The 20,148-nt window shown below is 41.7% G+C and overlaps 1 protein-coding gene across 1 annotated transcript in view; it reads right to left on the bottom strand.

Annotated features, from left to right (window-relative positions):
* Positions 1 to 20,148, bottom strand: part of AFG2A (AFG2 AAA ATPase homolog A) — a 162,465-nt gene that overhangs the window by 142,224 nt on the left and 93 nt on the right. The window contains 9 exon segments of the mRNA XM_059843742.1: positions 11,070 to 11,325; positions 12,443 to 12,566; positions 13,168 to 13,224; positions 13,856 to 13,985; positions 16,087 to 16,701; positions 17,523 to 17,581; positions 18,747 to 18,904; positions 19,473 to 19,597; positions 20,008 to 20,148. Of these exon segments, the coding sequence (XP_059699725.1) occupies positions 11,070 to 11,325; positions 12,443 to 12,566; positions 13,168 to 13,224; positions 13,856 to 13,985; positions 16,087 to 16,701; positions 17,523 to 17,581; positions 18,747 to 18,904; positions 19,473 to 19,597; positions 20,008 to 20,148 (1,665 nt within the window).

The raw sequence follows: 20,148 nt of genomic DNA, 5'->3' as shown, positions 1-20,148 counted from the left end.
GTGACACTCAATAGTTCTTTGTTCCCTTCAGCAATTACACTTTTCAAATGCAGGCAGAGCTTTTACCCGCTCTTTTGTTTGGACAAATCACTCACATACAGTATCTATAAATCTTGATACTAATTCCTAGTTTCCTCCTATAAATCAATCCCTCAAAAGCCACACAAGTCCCACCTACTTACACATCAATATTCCTCGGCAGGACCGAGCAGTGCCATTGGCAGCTCCCAGGCATTCCCAAGAGAGCAACTGAAGCTCCTGTTGTGTAAGATGCCCAAAAGCAGAATCATTTCCCCTCTATAATTATCCCTTTTAAGGCCTAATATAATTTAGAGCTTTATTGCTTCTGCTTCCAAACCTGTCCAGTGACTGAAAGTGTTAAACTTTTTTTTTTGTCATATTATTACATGATGAGTATAATTTTATGTGCAGGTACACACACATCCAGATACGCAGCATCTGTTGCCCTGTGTTCCAAAACAAATGAAGCACTTCAAACCACACCAGCTCACCTTGCATGACCATAAAAAGACAAACATTTGTTAAGTCTCTTCTATATTTAACCAAACAAAACATCAATTAGTGCTACATGAAAGGACAATAAAAGGGATAAGCCATTTCTGAAAATAGACGTGGTTTTAACTTTCAGCAGATTGTTGTCTTTTTTTTTCTGCAGAGGCACTGGTAGATGCAGACATGCAAAGTTTCTGACAATGACAGGAATTCTGCATTTCCTACAATATATACAATGTGTGAAGAGATATAATACGTCCCCTGTGAAGCAGTACAGCTGGTGTCTCTCCATAAAGTGCCAATTACGGCAGAGTCAGAGCACCTGCATCCAATACGCAGGCTCTTAATACAATAACAGAAAGAAAAAAAGTTTGTATTTCAGGTTTCTCCTTGCACAGAACATCCAAAACTAATAAGATATATAAATAAAAACATTCCATGAGGCCAAGGAGAAAAATGAAAATCTGGTCACCAGAGGACAAGTATAAAATGTAACTGACTCATTTTAACAACTCAGGCAAATTTCTCACCCACTTCTTCCTTCCTCCAGAGAAGTTCATTTCAAGCAAAGAAAAACCAAAACAAACAACTTAAATGAGACAACATAGATTCACCCCCCCCCCAGATTTAAAATTTATATCCAAACAAAAAACAAACTCAACATATTACTACAGTGTCACTGCAGCTAAGACTTTGTGGGGTGGGAGAAGGCATTTGGGTCCAGTCTTCTCATTTCTTTCAGGGCAGTCAATTCATATGGGAATCTCAGTTTAAAAAAATGCAAGTAAATAACAGCACACAAAATTAAAGCACAGAGAAAGCAAGTAAACGATAAAGATATCCACTTATTTCTATACCTATCTACTCCACCGAGTGCCAGTGTAGCCCAGCACTCATTTGAGGCATTTTTGATGTCATGGGTTTTTTTTTTCCCCCCCTGACATGAGTAAGTCTTAAAACCAAGCACATTTATTTTAAAAATTGAGAGAGAACACCAAATAAAATTGCCCAAGGAGACCACTGCTCTTAAGTTTTGTTACAGCCAGTGCTACGAGGATTACAAGTGAAATTTCAGTCCTCAGCAGTGGGTTTGAAAGGCAACAGCCTTGATCCAGAACAGGAATAAAGAGGTCACAGCTTTCCAAACAAAGCCAGAATTCATTTCAACATGTGCACGCACACGCCACTGCACAGGTCAGCATTTAATTGAAACAATGTTTTACATTAAAACAATAATAAAAAACAGATTGAAAAAGAAAGCATGATTCTTCCTGTTTCCTCCTGTTATCATAATCATTCTTTCCTGCACTTCAGATTGACCTCTAACAAGAGGGGTGGGGGAGGGAGCCTCAGTAACAAGAGAAGGATACAGCCAGTGGCTTGCCAGAGGCAGGAAAACACATCCTTGTCTCAAGACGCTGAAAGATGGATTTAATGTAAGGAAATGCAGGGTAGGACGCAAACCCTGCTGCCAGAAGCAGTGCAGAGGCAAAGGCATGTTCACCACTACACAAGTTATAATGCAGATACAAGTTATAATGTAGAACCCTACAGCAAAGGCATGTTCATCACTACACAAGTTATAATGCAGATACAGACAGGAACACCTCAGAAAACACCAGGCACCTGGGTGTCTTCCACATGGGAATGTTTTGGGTTGAGCGTAATGTCATTGCTGGGAACTGGCTCTGAGCACAGCACTTGTTTCAGCTCTGCTTGCTGCTTTTCAGATGTTACTCCATTCTTTAGGGTTAATGAGTTCCAATAACCCTTTTGGCACTGCCTGGGGGGGCTCAGAAATGGGCGAGTGGGTTTTCCCTGTTTTATTCCAGTCCTGCATGAGGGGAGGAAGCACTGAAGTGCTGAAGGATCAGTGGGACTTTACACAGGCATGAGATATCTATTTTGAGCACAGGGATAGTGAACAACACTGATCCTCAGTGAAGTGGCAATGGAAAACCCCGGTTTAAACAAAAAAAAATTAAATAAAATAAAAAGGAAAAGGAAAAAAAAAGAGCAGCATAATAAGGCATGGATGATTACAAACAATGGAAAATAAACAGTTTGTTCCAGCCCAGCAACTGTGTGCTCTACCTCACCAACTCATCCTGTCTGTCTAGAACAGAGGAAACCAAGTGGACAGAGGGGAAAAACGCAGCAGAACGCCCTGTCCTGGTACAGATGATCCTTCTTCGGTACCAGGCTGTGCACAAGGTCGACAGCATTGTCTGCCTCTAAGATTTTCTTGCTCATAGCTTGGCTAAGTTTTGGCACATTAGGTCATAATAACAAATATCTAAGCCTAAAAATAGATCCCACGACACTGCTCTTATTTGTCAGAGTCTGTGTATAATTACACACCACTGTAAATAATAGGAAGCAGCCACTCAGAATGACCAACATATATGCTTTAGGTTTCCAAAACAGAATATATACACAGCACTTGAGGAAATAAACTGAGCCCAACAAAATGGTTAATCATGCATCTTTTACTGCCCATCAGCTATTCCTTGTGCAAATCCATCCTGTCTGGACTTACTCTACCAGAATCCCAATACCAGAATTTTTAAGTAGCTTCAAAGAAATTGTTATCTTCCTGTAAGATTGTTTACAAAACTAAACGTTTCTTCTTTCTCTGCTGATTTGGCATTTCCCTCCCAAATTCTTCTGGCCAAACCCAGAAGACACACACCATTTCTCCCTGTCAGATCCAACGTGATCCTCTACCACGTGGCTGGCAGTGGAATGCTCAAGAGAGGGGCACGGATGGGTAAGACCCCAGCTTTCTTATGGCACTGGAGGGGGCATCTTCCTCTACTTCCAGATCTTTACATATCACACTTCAAAATTTAACAGGTTTATGCATAGAAAGAGCATTTCATGTAACTTAAAGTCAGTTAAAAAATGTATTTTAAACATTTTTTTTTTAATTTAACCCGTACATAAAACTGTATTTAGGAAAAAAGTCAGGAAGCAGAAACCTTGACTTTTTGCTCTCAAAACCATATTCTGCAATCTGTCTTTAGCTGCCAGAGCTACATGGGAAAAATCCCTGAAGAACTTTCATGCACTGTTTGCACAGGAAAGATAATGCCCTTAAATCCCTTGTAACCATAACATTGCAAATTCACTGGGCTAACCTGAGCACTAACCTACTACAGGGATTATATCCACGATTTATAGTCCTTCCTGAAGAGCCCCAACATTTGCTGGAACTTGTCTGTGGAGCTGCCTGAGAGCTGCTGAGAGGTGTGACAGGGGAGGGCAAGGAAGGAAGGAAGGAGGAACTGCATTTTCAGAACTTCTTTCGTAGAGGAAATGGTTTATTCCCAGGTCAGGTACACACACACACGTCATTTATCCCGACACTGTGACAACAGAGGGAAACAAGGAATACCAGACTGCCTGTTCCTAGCCTGCTCCCAGACATAAATGTACCTAAGGGTGGTCACACGTGTGTGAGGAGAAAAATAAGGACTGCCAGGCTACCAGAACAGCAAGGGCAGAAAGACAATAAGCAACAGCTAATGGCTAACTGCCCAGCCTAATTGTAATTAGTAATGTTGGCAAGGGATACAGCTAAAAATTAAAGTCAGGAGACTTATGAAAACTTTACCTGAAAATGTTTAAGTTGTGCCCCCCAACAGTAACCAATCATTCTACATACAAATGCCTACTGCTGACTGCATTGCCCCACATGAGTAACATCATTTCTTTCATACCACTCAAGTTGCAGAAGAAAGAACATGGTGACTTATCTGCCAAGAAGGTTCATTTAAAATATTAGTTACAGTTATTGATCAACTCTTGTGAAAAATAATCCCTATTTCCTGCTTATATAAATATCAGAAGGCAGAATGGGATGTGCTTTAAACAGATTATTAAGTACTCAACCCACAATCATGTGCATGAAGTCAGCAATCCCATCATCCAATTATCTGCAGATTTTGGATAAACACACACTTAAAATTAGTTATGATGAAAACCAAAAGTTCACATGCCCTGACTGCAGTGAGTGCAATGTTCCTTGTGCAAAACCAAAAATCAAGTACTATTACAAAACAAATAAACAAAAAAAGAGCAAAGATTTTCTTTAAGAAAAAACTAACTTCAAAAACCAACACAGCATGCACCGGCATTGCTTCAGAGAGGCAGCAGCCACCTGTAGCCACTTCCACAGAAAAGCCATTATTCCAAGCTGCTGCTGGAAGAAACAATCCCAACACCCAGGCTACAGAGGCCAAAAAAGCCACACTGCTTTGCCATGGGTGTGTGCAAGCAAGGGCCCATGTGCTCCTAACCTGCTCAGCCAATTGCTTGGGTTTAGAAACACCCTCTGCTCCTGGGACCCAACTGAAACACCACAGGACACAGCACCAACTTAACACTCTCAACACTGAAGATGGGCACTGAAGATGGGCATTGGATTTTCTTGCTCTCCTTACACCATAAATTAGAGTGATGGAACACAGTGCCAGAAAACTTAGCTGTCCTAGTCCAAAAATTCATTTGTATCTTGACTTTTATATTGTGTCTGTGCTTTTCAGTGCATTTCAAAATCCAATATTCTGCCCTTTCTGCAAAAATTTCATAACACTTTTTTTATATTGACCATCTGACTAGATATGTTATTAATATTCCCCAAACTCCCACATTTTCTACATGACCTTTTCACAAAAAGGCAAGCAGCCTTTCCCACCTCATTTTGAATGCCACATGGGAACCAGCACTCAGACAATGCAATAGCAGATTGTTTGCAAAAGCATAGCTTCAGTATTTGTCCCTGCTACTAATAAATAAATAACAACACAGACATGGTATTTTCAGTCACTTTCCATAAGGGAATAAAATAATTATAGCAGGTCAAGCAGTGCTTCCCCTTTCAAATCTGTAACTGTAGTCAGTTAATTAGAAAGCAAACCAAAATCCACCCTGCCAAACAAACAATCCCACTGCCTTGGTCATCAACGGCCTCTGTCAAAATCTGCATTTTCAACAGCATCTCAAGCCCACATTCCTACATTTAGCAGTACAATCCAAGAAAAATATCTACATTTGTTGCACACCCCCAGCAGAACCCGGTGGAGACAGTGCTGGGAAAGGTTCAGAATCTTTATGGCTTAAAGAAAGGCAGGATATTCTTGATGCCCTAACACTGGGCTGTTTCATCAGGGCTGTGCCTGAGCTGAAAGGAAGAGCTCGATGGGAGATAGGAGGCTGGGAAGGCAGGGATTGAAGGCAGCGTTTGTGTGGTTGAAAGAGCAGTCAGGGGCTGCTCCTCGGGGTGCACAGAGCCTCACTGTTAATCACATTAGCCCACACGGCTCATGTTTCCTGCAGGTGGCCAGGCTACCGCAACTGCAGGAGCTGGAGGGGGGAAAAGCCACACAGGTCTAACAAAGAGACATTCCTGGGCTTCAGGGGAATTCACTCCTCCACCAATGACAGGGAAAACCAGAAAAATCCTAGGAGACAGACCTTCAGTTGATTATTGGTTTTTAATTGTTACTTTTAATGCAAGTGGATGGCAGAAACTCTTTTTTGGGAGGTAGAAGATACAGCAGGAAGTTTCTCAGCTCCAACAAAAAGCTAAGTACAGTATGCTTATAAATAAATCACACCTTTACAGATCTAATATCCACATAAAATCAATATACAGAGCTATGGATTAAACAGCATAAAGCCTCTCCATCCTGTATTAATTATCCCTGCATTCTGGTGAATAAGTGGGCAAATGAACAGCACAGACAAGATCTCCAAACAACAGGACTCAAAGTTATGAGCACAAGACCCACAATTGCTGACCAAGAATTGACTCTGTTGACCATTATCACACGCCTCTGAAAGTGGCTCCACAGATTCTGCAGAGTCATGCTGAATCATACTGGTCAAAAATGCATCTCAATCTCTTATTTCTCTAAGGTTATTTTGTAACAGACAGCTCAAGCCAGCAAACCATTCTAATGCAGTAAAGCATTCTAATCCTAAAGGCTAAGCAGGGTGATACCTTTTTTAGGCAATTAAAAAACTTCTGATGCAAAACAAAGTCACCAGCGCCTCTTCCACAGAAGTTTCAAAGTCTCAGTGGTTGCAGCATCCTTACTGGAAGCAAATCAATGTTCTTGCTGGAGTGACCACTATTTAAACAAAGCCATTTGTTCTTCCTCTCCTCACGATGCTATCTTATCACAGCCCAAGTGTTTTATATCAGCACACTGAAATGATGTGTAGTGAACAAGGATGTTCAAGATAAATTCTGAGAGTCACAAAGCAAATACTTCCTTTCTCTGTAAACAATATGACTGAACCCACTCCTTGAAGAAATCAAGCTATATTTATATTCACCCTCTTGAAATCCTACAGGCAGCCATAGAAGGATAAGTTTATAATAAATTGCTATATTTGGAAACCTTTGTTGCTAAGCATCTTCTAACATTCAGTACAGTTTATACCATTCATGTCCCTGCTACATAATTAACATTTCATATGTTTTGGTTTTTTTCTAAAGAAGTACAGTGCTTATCTTTGCCAATAAATTAAAACCATTATAGTTTTTTAGGTAATTAATAAAAGACCACGTGGCAAATTAAATAAAGGAGAAACATCAAGATCTCAAGGTCATACAAACACTGACATCATAAGCCAGGATATGGCAGTCTATCTTCTATACACTCCTCAAGATAAAACAATTCAGAAGGCAGCTGTTCCCACTAAAAACCAGTCTACTAAATAATTTAGGATACAGTAGACCTCTCCCAACCTGAAGAATATGACTTTCTCAGCTATACACATAAATCAGCCCTTTTCCTGTCAAGGATTCTCTGTGTGTGGATCCCTTGGATGGTACTCAAGTCCTCAGGAGGCTACCAGGAGCAGCCCACTGCAAGCTGATTGACCCAGGATGCGGCCCAGTGCCCAGCATGGAATCTGCAGGTTTATCACATTTGGCTGTTAACTTCTGTGGACATCTCAAGTATCTTGCTAAGCAGTAGAGAATCACAGCAAATCTTAATTTCTCCAGTGTAGGTACTACAGATATTGTAACCCTGGACATGTAGATATCCTATAAAAATCAGTTCTGTGGTTTCATTTTTGTGAGAGGCTAGAACTGGATCTTCAGCATATCTTCTTTATAAAAATAAAACCGCTTTAGCTGATTATCATAAGCATCTCCATATAAAGGTGTCATGAGTTTTGGACACAATACCCTGTTTGGGAAAGTCCAGATCACACTGCACAGAATCTCAAGTTTCTTGTCCTCTTTTCCTCTCCCTGCCCATCCCAGCATACACCACACCACAATTCTGTACACACCATAGTCAAGGGGGCCTAGAAACATTCAACACAAAATGGACATTACAGGCCCCAAAAATTTCTTCAAAATTCCCATGGAAATGCAGAGTTGCTGACCAGAACATGAAACTTGACTGTCTGACCCCAGCAGAACCACTGAGCAAATCTTGCACTGGAGAACAAACAACTTCTGCCAAAAAACCAGTTGGAATATGTTTAATTCTACAATGGTTATTTACTTCCCATTAACAAACGGTTTTCAGAATTATATAGAAGGCAAACATCAAAGCTTTTATAATGAAGTATCTTAGGAAACTTGACTAGAGATGCAAAAGCCCTACAAACAGTACATTTACCATGTCACTAATTACTACACTCTTGGTTTATGTAAGCAGTATATACACCATACATGTGTTAAAAAAACAGAGTTGAAGTAGAAAGATAAGGAAAGATGAGTCCTCTGGAAAATGATCTAAACTTTGTATTAAGAATATAAACATATTTAGCTTGCAAACTTGCAGTCTTTCCAGCCCCAAACCTAAGGATATAAATGGGGTATGCAGGACTCAAGAGTCTCCCACAGACCACAACAGAAATACAATCAGCAAGCAACAGCAACCCTATGCCAAAAACTGAACATGTATTCCTGAGTTCTGAAATCCTTTTTCTAAGCTAGTTTCCACATTTCCCCTGTACTTAGATATACATCAAGTCCTAATGTAGCAAAAATAACCTTAACATTTGTGAAAGAATTCTTAACTCAGATGTTGTCTTAATACCAAGCATTTTGGACATTTAGAAATGTGCATTAGACGTCTTACCTACGTGTTTATACCATGTTTTATGATGTAATATACATACATATGAAATGTTATGTTCAATTCTAAGGCCTACATCACCAAAAAAAGTTATTGACAAACTGGAGGCAGTTCAGAGAAAAATCAACACAATTTCTCGGAAGGCAGGAAGGACTTATTTATGAGGAAAGATTAAAAGAGCTAAATATTTATAGTTTGGCTCAGTAATGAATGAGGAGGTAGGGGACATGAGAACAGCATAGAGATATCTGAAGGGTGTAAACACTAAGGAGGGAGAGCAAACGTGTTATACAAGGATGTAAATAGAAATAATGGGATAAAACTAAACAAGGGAAGCTTAGGCTGAATTTCAGAGAGCATTCCTGGACAGCAAGCTAGCTTGGCCCACAGCAGAGTTTCTGAAGTGAAGCAATAGGAGCCCATGCATCTTGGAACAACACAAAAAACTAGACAAAACACTGCAAAATTTGCCACATGAAGGAATCTTGCTCTGCTGAGGAGAAACAGCATATTATAAAAGTATTTGCTAAATTTAACTCCAGTGAAAGCAGTAATATTTTACAAGGTGTTGAAAATGTAATATAAAAAACAGATAAAGTGGTTACCTGGGAAAAAAAAGAAAAAAAGACTCCAACTAAGAATGTTCCTTAATGATGAGCAACTTAAGTTCAGTTTATGTAACAGCTCGACTGACTCATGCTTGTGCAACTTCTTGAAGAGGAAAACTTCACGCGGGCTGCAAGGAGTTAACGGTGCTGGACTGTATTTTCCCCAGCAGAGGTCACCCCACGGTAACAAACAGCAGGGAAATCTGACAGCATGGATTCAAACTTGAAGAAAGAAGTGCAATAGGAAGGAGACATCCTCCTCCCCTCATTCCCACCACTGGCTTTGGATGCAAAGTTCCTGGATAACAACATGTCCTGCAACCAGTCACAGCTAGATGCCTGAAGGTTTTTATCTATGCAATGCTCAACCTGCACAACATTCCAGATTTATTTTCTAAGAGGTCCTCAAGAAGTGGGTAAATATCATCTATTTGCAGCTGGATTATGAATCCATCTGCACATGCAGAAGTAAAAGCCTCAGCTGGGTCATGTTTGGAATTGAAACCACAACACTTCTCACTGAGAATTTGAGACTACATTAGTTAAGTGCTTACTATTTGAGCACTGAGACACAGGCAGACTGACAGGCTTCCAAAAACACAGGGGAAGGAAAATAAAAAGGGAGTTTATCTTTTTTATTACCAAATATATACAAGCAGGAAAAAAATTATGTTTTCTAACTAAAAATAGAGCTTAAAACACAACTGAAGCCAAGAGGAAAGCACTAGAAGACGAATAATCTCAAATATTTTTTTCTTCTTGATCCATAAAAACTCCACAAATTCCTATTTGAGAACTATCCCTTAAAAATTCTGCTAGCTGGCAAGCAAAGCCCTTGCTGTTCCAGGTGCCATCACCCCTAATAAAACATCTGTCATCTTCACAGTCAGTTCCGATGCAAGAATTATCCGTGCTCTGTGCCACTGCCAGAGGAAGCTGTCCCAGTGCCAAAGGAAACAAAAGTAACCAGCACATGCAGCAAACTTATTTGTGAACTACAAGGGAGCAAATATGTGTAAGAAGGGCTGGACAGTCGGATTTTGACTCAGCTGTTTTAAAGGGCTGCTCGTGGGCAAATTTCAGTTCCAGCACTCAAACTGTGCAGACGTACTCTAGCAAAACCCAGGAACTGATAGAGCATACTTGCAATATTTCATCCAATGAAAACAGAAGTGAACTCACGCTGAAGCGTTCCCTGGAACATACTGAACCTTGGCATGGATAATTCTTCAGTGCTATGCCTGTTCCCAAGGCCAAGGGCCATGTTCCAGCCCCCAGCTCAGGGCGTGCTCTGCAGCTCTCTCAGCTCTGCTGCACAACCTGAGCCAGGTGCACACAGCACCCTCGCCCCTGCCAGGAGCTCCTCATCTGCAGGAAAATGGAATACAGGCACAAAATATGGAAGGGGGATACAGGAAACACCCCTGAGGCCCACAGCCTCCACATCCTGGGAACAAGGACCTGCAGACAAGCTGTGCAGACAGAGCGACTTAAGATTTTTGTGTGCAAGGGGCTGTCTAGAGAGTAGAAAAACTCTCAGGGATGTTAGTTAACTCCCAAAACCACTGGTTAACTGAGAGCAAGCTGTCTAAGATCCTAGAAAAGGCACGGAGGATTCCCCAGGGTTATTGATCTTAACACCACATGTTAAAAGTTATTATTATTCAAAGAATTTTTCCCATCTGCTTGGGAAGAGCTTGGCTGTGTTTTCTTTGGCACAAAAATTAATAAACCTTTAGTGTTTCAAAAGCTATTGGTACAGACTGCGGATTTTTTTTTCTTTAATGAAGAGACTAACAGTAAAATAATACCCTAAATAAGATAAACAAAGCCTTACCTGCTTCCTTGCACAAGGCTGCCAAGTCTGCACCCACATAACCATGTGCACTATCAGCCAGATGTGCCAGCTGCTCTGCTGTGAGCGAATGGGGAACCTTCTTGAGAAGCTTCTGGAGTATGTCCAGACGGTCCTGGGCATTGGGAATTCCAATTTCTATCTCCTTATCGAAACGCCCCGGCCTGCGCAGCGCTGCATCCAGGGCATGAGGGCGATTGGTGGCCCCAAGGACCAACAGCTGCCCTTCACTGCCTTCCTGAAGGCATCAAACAGCACAAAATATTACTTCTAAAATACAATTAATTGTCAAACAGATAATACAAGAGGCACTCCCACTTTAATCCCCAAGAATCTCCTTTCCTAAATCAGGAAATTAAGAACTAAGGACAGAAAAAGAAGTGCTTAAGCTAAAATGCAGTGTTGGCACAAGAACAAAACAGTATCAGCAGACCTTGAATAAACACCGTTGGGAAACAAATCAGTTCAGGTATCAAACCCAAGAGAGAGAGGAGGTCATAAAGCTTCCTGTAAGTCCAGCAGGAAAAGCAAGGTCAAAAATCCTAACCAATTTCCTCAAGCTCTGCTTCTTCATTTTTACAGTGAGGCACCATCAGTTAGGAGGTCCCCTGTAATGTCATTCTCCTCTTGTAAATGAAGCACTCTTTCCAGGAAGAATATCCATCAGCCTTTGCCACCAGGAAATATGCTCTGCCTGTGAACAACTCCAAACTGGGCAACTCAAACTGCCATGCAGGAAAATAATGAGAAACTTGCAGATTACATAAACAGAAGAAATTTATTTTCGTACTCTGGACAGAGTTCTTTCATCTTTCCTGCTAATAATCATAAAACAATAGATGAGAGATTACCAGACTTTATGGGCTTAATCCATAATTTACTCAACTTAATTAAATTTACTGTATCTTTATCAGGTTTTTGTTTATGCCCTACATACTGCTCTGGCACTCGAAATAGCTGCTGTTGCCTTTAATCATGTAGCCTATGTATCACCAGAGGTATTCTGATGACTTTGATTTCAGAGCAATTAAAAATACCTGGTTTAGTTCAATGATGGGCTACCACTGAAACTTCAGTTTGATCTCCAAAACTACAAGAGGGGTAGAAGGCAAAGGAAAGGCAGTGAATGGAAGAAACCTACTTTCTTTTAAACTAACAGTTTCCAGGAGACATTCCTCTCCTACATCCTCTGCTTAGCATCCAAAAAAACCACTAGATTACTCTACTAAGTCTCACCTAAGTCTGTTTCATTTCCCCACAAGTGATACATCTCAAATTGGCTCCACTGTAGAAGCAATATTATTTTGTTCAGGGAGTCCCCATGTACATTAATTGCCCCATTAGATTCAACTTACTGAGCCAATGCCATCCATTAATGTCAGCAGTGAAGCAACAACTCTCTTTTCCACTTCATTCTGAGCCCCTTCTCTCTTTGGACAGAGTGCATCCAACTCATCTATAAATATAATTGAGGGGCGACTGAGGGGAAAAAAATAAAGGGAAAAAATGTTAGGGTGCTCAGGAAGATTTAAAACACTAAGGCAGAGGAAAGCTGTTCATGGAAAACATCCAGTTCCTACAAAAACTAACAAGCATCCCCCTCAGAGAAAAAACTAAAATTAATAATATATTAGACAACTAATACCTTCAGCATGCAATAATCTTTTGCTAATGTACAATGAGCACCGGTCACATGGAAGGCTAAAGCCTGCCTTAGCCAGGTCTTACAAATTTGGGCAAGATGCCACCCTACTCCAGAGGAAAATCTGGATCCTGGTGAAACTCTGGCTCATGCTTCCATCTGTTGAAATAAGCACACAATGCACTAACAACACAGGTCGAGCACTTCTGCACCGTCCCTAACATCCCTTAAAAAAGGGCAGTGTCCAAAAGGATTTAAGAAGCATCCTAAAATTTGACTGCTTTCCTCCTAGCTAAGTTGTACATGAACAAATTTCTTTTATTCTAAAAAGCACTGGATGAAAAAAGGCACAATTCAAAGCTTCTTGGAAACATTTTTCTTTTAAGAACACTAAGGCTGGAACAGATACCACAAATAAAATTCTCCAAAGGAACATACCAGAGAGAAGCCTCAGCAAATATCTGACGTAACCTCGACTCAGACTCCCCATAAAACCTGTGAGAAGTAAAATATTTTAATAAAAATCTTGCGTTTTTTGTCTTTTCCAGGCAACCTGGAAAATTACTGTTTGTGAGTTACAAAAAGCCGTAGTGCACACTTTCAAAGTCTTGAAGTCCAGGCAAATCTACAATAATCTTTATTTCCACAAGGACCAGAAATTAAGGTGAAATGCGGCACAGGCAAAGTTAGAAACATTAGAGATAAAGGGAACTGCTTCTCTTCTGTGTTAGAAACAATTTTACCGACATTTTTTTACCTACAACCAAAAAATTACCTCTCTGGAGACATCAGTCTGTGCAGGGTCACCTTAACTGAAAACACACTTTAACAAGTTCATCTTCTAATTGCAGAAGTAACCTACAGGCAACTGCAGATGCAGCTTTAATCCCATCTTTTAATTCAGTCCACGCCTTACACAAATTTCCTGGCCAAATCCAATAAACCTCTTTTAATACAAGAAATAAAAGCCCTACTTGAAATAACCCTTTCCCACTTGTTTTTGATTCTTTCAGGCAGGTAACCCACAGCAAACACTACATCTCTCCACAATGGATGAAGAAATGCCAGGGTATATTTTGAGCCACTTTATTTACAGAATAAATGCAAATTAAGTGGGTGGACTTACTTGCTTATGATTTCAGGGCCGTTAATGACAGTAACATGAGCGCCAACCTCGTTTGCAATGGCCTTGGCAATCATGGTCTTCCCAGTTCCTGGAGGGCCATAGAGCAGCACTCCTCGAGGAGGAGAGATCCCTTGGGACAAGCACATGCAGAAAAAACAGAGTAAAGAAGTTACTGGTGATAAATGCCAGGCCCAGCCTGCACTTGCACACTTCACTGTCCCTGTTACTACCAACAATAACTTGACCTCAGCATTTAACAGACATGTCATTATGATGAATTAGGCTTTCAGGGAAAAGATCGCTCTTAAAAGGGACACACATACACACTTTTATTTTGAAAGTCCAAAAGACTCTGTTTAAAAAGCACCTATTTAAATCATTATATTTTTCAGCAGCTCATTATCATCTTCCCTGTGTTTTCTCAAGAAAATTACTCAGCTGAGTAGGTAACATCCATGAATACATTTCAAGTTATTCATAATTCTTACAGTGTCATTATATCAAATTTCCCACATCAGAAAACCACTTCTCTTCAACACTCCAAGAAGTTCTAGAAATGCTGTGAGGCTTGATTTAAGTATGCTTGCAAGATAATGAAAAACACACATTAAAAGGATGAATCTGCCTATTTAATGGCACATGTTAAGAGCCAAAGAGACAGAAACATAAGGAAGAAAGGAAGACCAAGGTACTGCTGTGTACAATTGAAGCTGGACAGAAAATACAGGTAAACTGCATGAAACACAACTGTGATCCCACAAAAAAAGCCCACCAAAGAAAGTTTAAGACCAGCAAAGCCAAATCAAATGGGCACAAAATCCAAAACCAGAAGTTGAAAAATTAGAAAGCAAAAAGCAAAGACAAACGTTTGACAAAGGCCTGACCCCAGCACAAAAGACACTGGTGAAACACAACCAAAGAAACATCAGGTGGGACTGGGAATCAGACAGGGAATGATGCCTCAAGGGCAGGCCACATGCCCAAATCTTATAAACTATTAAGAAAAACTAAGAAAAAATTACCTGCCCTCTGACCAAGGATAAAAAAATAAAAGCATCCCTACAGACAGGGTCCTTCACACCAGCCCATTAAAGCATGCGCTGCTCCCTCCTGTGGTGTTTCTGGCACTGGCAATACAAGGGGCTGTGGAACCACAGGCTCACCTCAGCTCCAGCCTCGCTGCCCATGAGCAGACAAGGACTCCCAACGTTTGGATGGGGGCTAAAGGATTGTAACTGCTGAGAAAACATCATCATCCATCATGTCATTAGTAGAGAATCTGCTCAAGCTTCAGGGATTAGGTATGAAGAACACTCATGCTGAAGCAAACCCTGCTGCCACAAAACCACGTGGCGATGCTGGGGTTGGACCAAATTGAGCTGGACCAGTCGTGATGGAGATGCCTCACACCACCCCACTGTGGTGTGGTGACACCTGTGGATCACAGCAAGGAAACAGCCACCTGTGTGCTATGGAAACTGTCCCCACTGAAATCACCTCCCCTGTGTGTGGGGAAAGAGGTCATAGAGAGAAATAAAGGGCCTCCAAGACAAGAGAGTAAAGAAATATTTATAGGTAAAAGAGCCCTGTCTCACAGCAATGCACACCTCAACAAGGTACACAGCCATTTGTGATAAATACAGAGCACAGAGTCACAAAAATCCTCCAAGTTTTTATATATAATAGCTATAGCTTTATATATGGCAGCAGTAAATGTATCTGGTATTCCACACTGCAATTCCATGCTGAACACACTGAGCAGTTTGAGTAAACAGCTCAAAAGACCTCCTTAAAATTTTGCAGAAACACACAGGGATAAAAAAAAGCAGAAGAATTAATCTGAGTTCTTCTCCATTTAAAAGATATGATTAACTGAGTCTACCAACACAAAATCTTATGACAACACAAGCGACTGCCCCTTTCAAGTGTCCAAGTACAGAAGTCTGTCCTATTTGCTATAAGTTCTGCTCATGCATGCCTGAATTTTGGTGCAGACACACATTTCTTCCCTGCTCAACTGTTTTTCACACAGGCTAACCAGAACATCTTCACAGTATCCACACAGTGTAATTATAAAGCAGTTTGACATTGTTTGGACACATAAATTTACCAGATCAGTTACATAAAATTCAGTGCATAATCCTGGAGTAATTAGTGTTTAAAAATAAGAAAAAAAAAGGTCACATTAAAGAAGAAAGTTAATGAAGAAAGCCAACTCTCAGGCATCGTACCGTAACTCTTGAACAGTTCAGGTTTCTTCAAGGGCAGTTCAACAGTTTCTCTAATAGTTCTGAGCTGGCTGCTTAAGCCTCCTATCATGTCATAGGTGACCCGGGACTGACACTCGCCATCCTCTGCTACACTGGTCCTTGGTTCAATAAAATTGATTTTAGTTCTTGAAGAAATGAAGTAAAAACAATCTGTATTGCTCACTGCTCCGATTTTGCCAGTTAGTGGGAGTCCCTCAGTGCTGCCTTCCCCAGCCAGCTCCAGATCCTGGGTGAGGTCTGCACCATCTCCCCTGCTGGTTTTGTCTCTGTGCCCGGAGTCTGGAGCACTGGGTGTGACTGGTGAGCCTGGATCCACGGCTTTGCTCGGGGTGCTCATGGAGGCAACCTCTGGACTGTCACCAATGTCCATCCTGCCCAGCTGCAAGGACAAGTCTAAGGCACTGCTCTCCAAATCAGACCTCTCATGGTCTGGCTCATTGGAGTCACCAGGAATGGCGCTGCCCTGGGCAATCAGCTCTGTGCCATCAGTCCCCTTCACTTTCAACACCACGATGTTGCAAAGTTTGCCATAGTAAGTGAAAGCCAAGAGGTTTCCTGGCAGGACTATTTTACCATCTGTGAAAAGATTAAAGAAGAAAAAAAAGACAAAGATGATGCTATTTCAATCTACTTTGGCAGCAATTAACACTCAGATATTCTTGCATCAGAATACTTCTTTATCAGGAAGCTTAGAAAGTGCTATAAATGAACATAACAAAAGGTAATTAGGAGGTAATTTCAGGTTCTTTGAATGATCCTTTTGTGCACAAGCAGACTCTACATAAGATACTGACAAATGTTTATCCAGTAATCTCCCTACACTTAAACTCATGATTAATTTCATCTTTTTAAATTTCATACAAAGAGAGGATTTTGGAATTTGTATTGTAAGAAGTAAAAACTTTGTATTCACTACCTTTAATAACTTTACCTTGCTTTTTCGCCTTCCTTATGTACACCTACCACCCAATGAAGAGTAACTTTATCTCTTTACCACCGACATAAAAAAAAGGGATGCAGAGATTGGAATTTCAAGTTAATGTTGATCCTTTAACTTGTTATTAACGTGCAGCAGTGCACTCTTTTCCTCACAGTGCAAGTAAACTCTGGAGTGCTCCAAAGTATCAGCCTGAAGGCTGTCAATGGGTGCTGAACACTATCTTGAGCCAGCAACACAAGTAATGGACAGGAGAAATGGAACCACAACTAATGAAATTGGATATTTGCAGCATAACATAATTAGTTAGCCCAAGACAGATCCCTGAACAAAGTGTGAACAAAGTAACATCCCCAATTTTGCCACAAGCCCTTGATTAAGAACATAGAGAAAAATGTTTGCTCTTGTATCCAGAACTACAAAAATTGAACTGTCAAAAGAGAAGCAGCAAAACTCATACCAAGGTTTCTCAGCAGACAGACAGACATTTCCTCAGCATTAACGGTGGCATCTTTGTCCCTGTGGTAGGAAGGAAAAAAATTGGTTTTCCAGGCACTTAAAACCAAAACTACAGTCCACAGCACTTCACAGTCTTCATATCATCTGGACTTAACCCTGAAGGTATTAGATACATAGTAACACAACAAGTGTACCTATTTAATCTAGTTTTGCCAAACAAAATGTTGTAATTAACAAAATCCTAAATTGTATTTATAATTTCTTAGGGTCACAAATAGGCAGAGCAGGCATCTTAGCTGTCCAGGCATGATAATCATTGCTACAGGTACTGAGAAGAATTTAAATCAGGCAGGTCTCTTTCAGCCTTGCAGACACACATACACAACTTTTACTGACTAAAGCAATGCCTTGAGCACTTGCATATCCACTATCAAAACACTCCAAGGTTTCCCTTGGAAACAAAGCATTTTCTAGGTGTTTAGTTAACTGACTCAGAGCTAAGAGTCACTTCATCACCCCCATTTTGCAGAGGGAAGCCCTGAACTTGTGCAAGCACTCACACACCTGCAGGCCGAAAAGCAGCGGCACCAAGGGCACGGACAGCGGACGCAGCCGCTGCAACTCCAGGCGTGAACAACGGGGGGAGCCCTAAGCCCACCAATGAGAGCCGCTTCCCGATTTTAGCCATCAAGCAAGCAGCCTGATGGAAAACAGGCGTGTTGAGATAATTTAGAGAACACTTCTTAATAGATCAGAGCCTTTCCTGATGAGTAAACACATAGTTAACTACGCGTTGTTGGGGTCTGATTCTTTTAAGTGGGGGAAAAGCTAAATTATGCATACAAGCACGACCCAGAGATGTTGAATTTGCAGAGAATGAACAACACCTGTAAAGCATCTAGAAATGCAGGAAGTACTTGAGCAACAGAACTTCAATGTATGCTTTTAGTAATTTATGTTCTTGCTTGTTACATGAAACTATGGCTCTCTGGACATCAGGAGGAATTTCTTCATGGAAAAAAAAAGCTGCAAATGACTGCCTGGGAACTGTGATGTTTATTTACATCACAGTCACACTTTCAAAAGTAACTTTATTTAGGACATAACTATAATCAGACTCTACAACAATCCAAATGCCAACTCTGTGAAATAATAAGGGAATGACAACATTTTCAAGGGATCTGGTTGAATAAAAACCTCAATAAGGTTATAACAGGTTCCATACCTCAACTTTACATTGACTTCCTCTGCCTGGATGACTGCACCAGTCACGGGCTGCACAGTGATGGCATCACCTGGATTTACTTTCAGGTTCTTCTGTGTGGTTTCAGCCAGCCCAATTTTCCCCCCTGGGAAGCCTGTGGTGGGCCAAGCAGTACAGACCTAGGAAGAGTTTTCAAAGCAAACACCTGTCAGTTCAGGTCTTGCCCCTCTCATTTCCAGTCAAGATTAATATGAAGGATTAGGTTAAAACCTGGTTCCCCTGAGCAAAAGACAAGGGGCACTGAGCTCTTAAGGTTTGATCTAAGACACTTTCAAAATTAATAGGGTTATATTTTGCCTACAGATAAAAAATTCCGCAAGGACTCTCTACACATTCTGGAGATGACTCAAAAGCATACGCTATGCTGATTAGAAAAAGCTATGCATCAGTGAAAAGAAGATGAGCAAATAACTATACACTTTACTTGCAAGTAAAACAGATGTGTGTGCTTATGCAAGACATAATATATAACCCATTTACTCACACATGACTTATAAGTTTATAGGAAAATAAAACTAGCTGCATAGATTTTTTCCAACACATACAGATGCAACTACAGTGCAGAAAACACGGAAGAGCACACTCACCATCTTTCTCAGTGCATGCTCCATGCAGGTTCCATTGAGTACAACGGGAACAGGCTAACAGCACGGGAAAAGCACTTATAGGGTCAAGAAAGGGTCTCACCTCCTGCCGCCCATCAGCAGAGGTGAGCAGGGCCGGCCTCCCTATGCAAAGATCCGCAGACTTCATGCTGCTCAGCGACAGCTGCGCCAGCGTTCGGCGGAGCATCTTCGGGACTTTGTCATCTCCTAAGTTTTCGGGAGAAAAAAAAAAAAAAAAATTAATTTTTTCTACCCTTCCCCTCAGTAACCCCGGCACTTTCCGCGCTCCCCGGGCAGCACGGCCTCGCCAGCCCTCAGGGCGCCCGCGCTGAGGGGAGCGCGCGGACCCCCGTGAGGCGGTGCCGCCGGCGGGGCTGGCAACACGGCCGGTCCCCGCTGCCGCCCCTTCCACCGGGATTTCGCTACCGCCAGCACCCTTCCACCGGGATAAGGGTAGGTTTCATGGGGGCCTGGAGTGAGAAATCCCCCGGTCCCGCGTTCCTGAGCCGCCCGGAGAGCGGCTGGGCAGGGACTCAGATTCAAACGAGGCGCCCTCAGCGCGCCGGGCTGAGGCAGGGGGGCCGGGGCTGGCCGTGCCCGCCTCCCTCACGACGTACCTGCCTCCACGGCGTCGGCGACACGCAGCACCAGCGGCCCGCCCGCGGCAGCTCCGAGGGGAGCATCCCGCGGGGAGCTGCCACCCGCGGCCGGGCGCCCCTTGCTCTTCCTTCTGGAAGAGGAGGCGGACATGCTGCCGG

Source organism: Haemorhous mexicanus, chromosome 4 (assembly GCF_027477595.1).
Source record: "Haemorhous mexicanus isolate bHaeMex1 chromosome 4, bHaeMex1.pri, whole genome shotgun sequence".
NCBI classification, from domain to species: domain Eukaryota; kingdom Metazoa; phylum Chordata; class Aves; order Passeriformes; family Fringillidae; genus Haemorhous; species Haemorhous mexicanus.
Note: the sequence above shows the minus strand (reverse complement) of the source record. Positions and strands in the feature narration are given on the sequence as shown.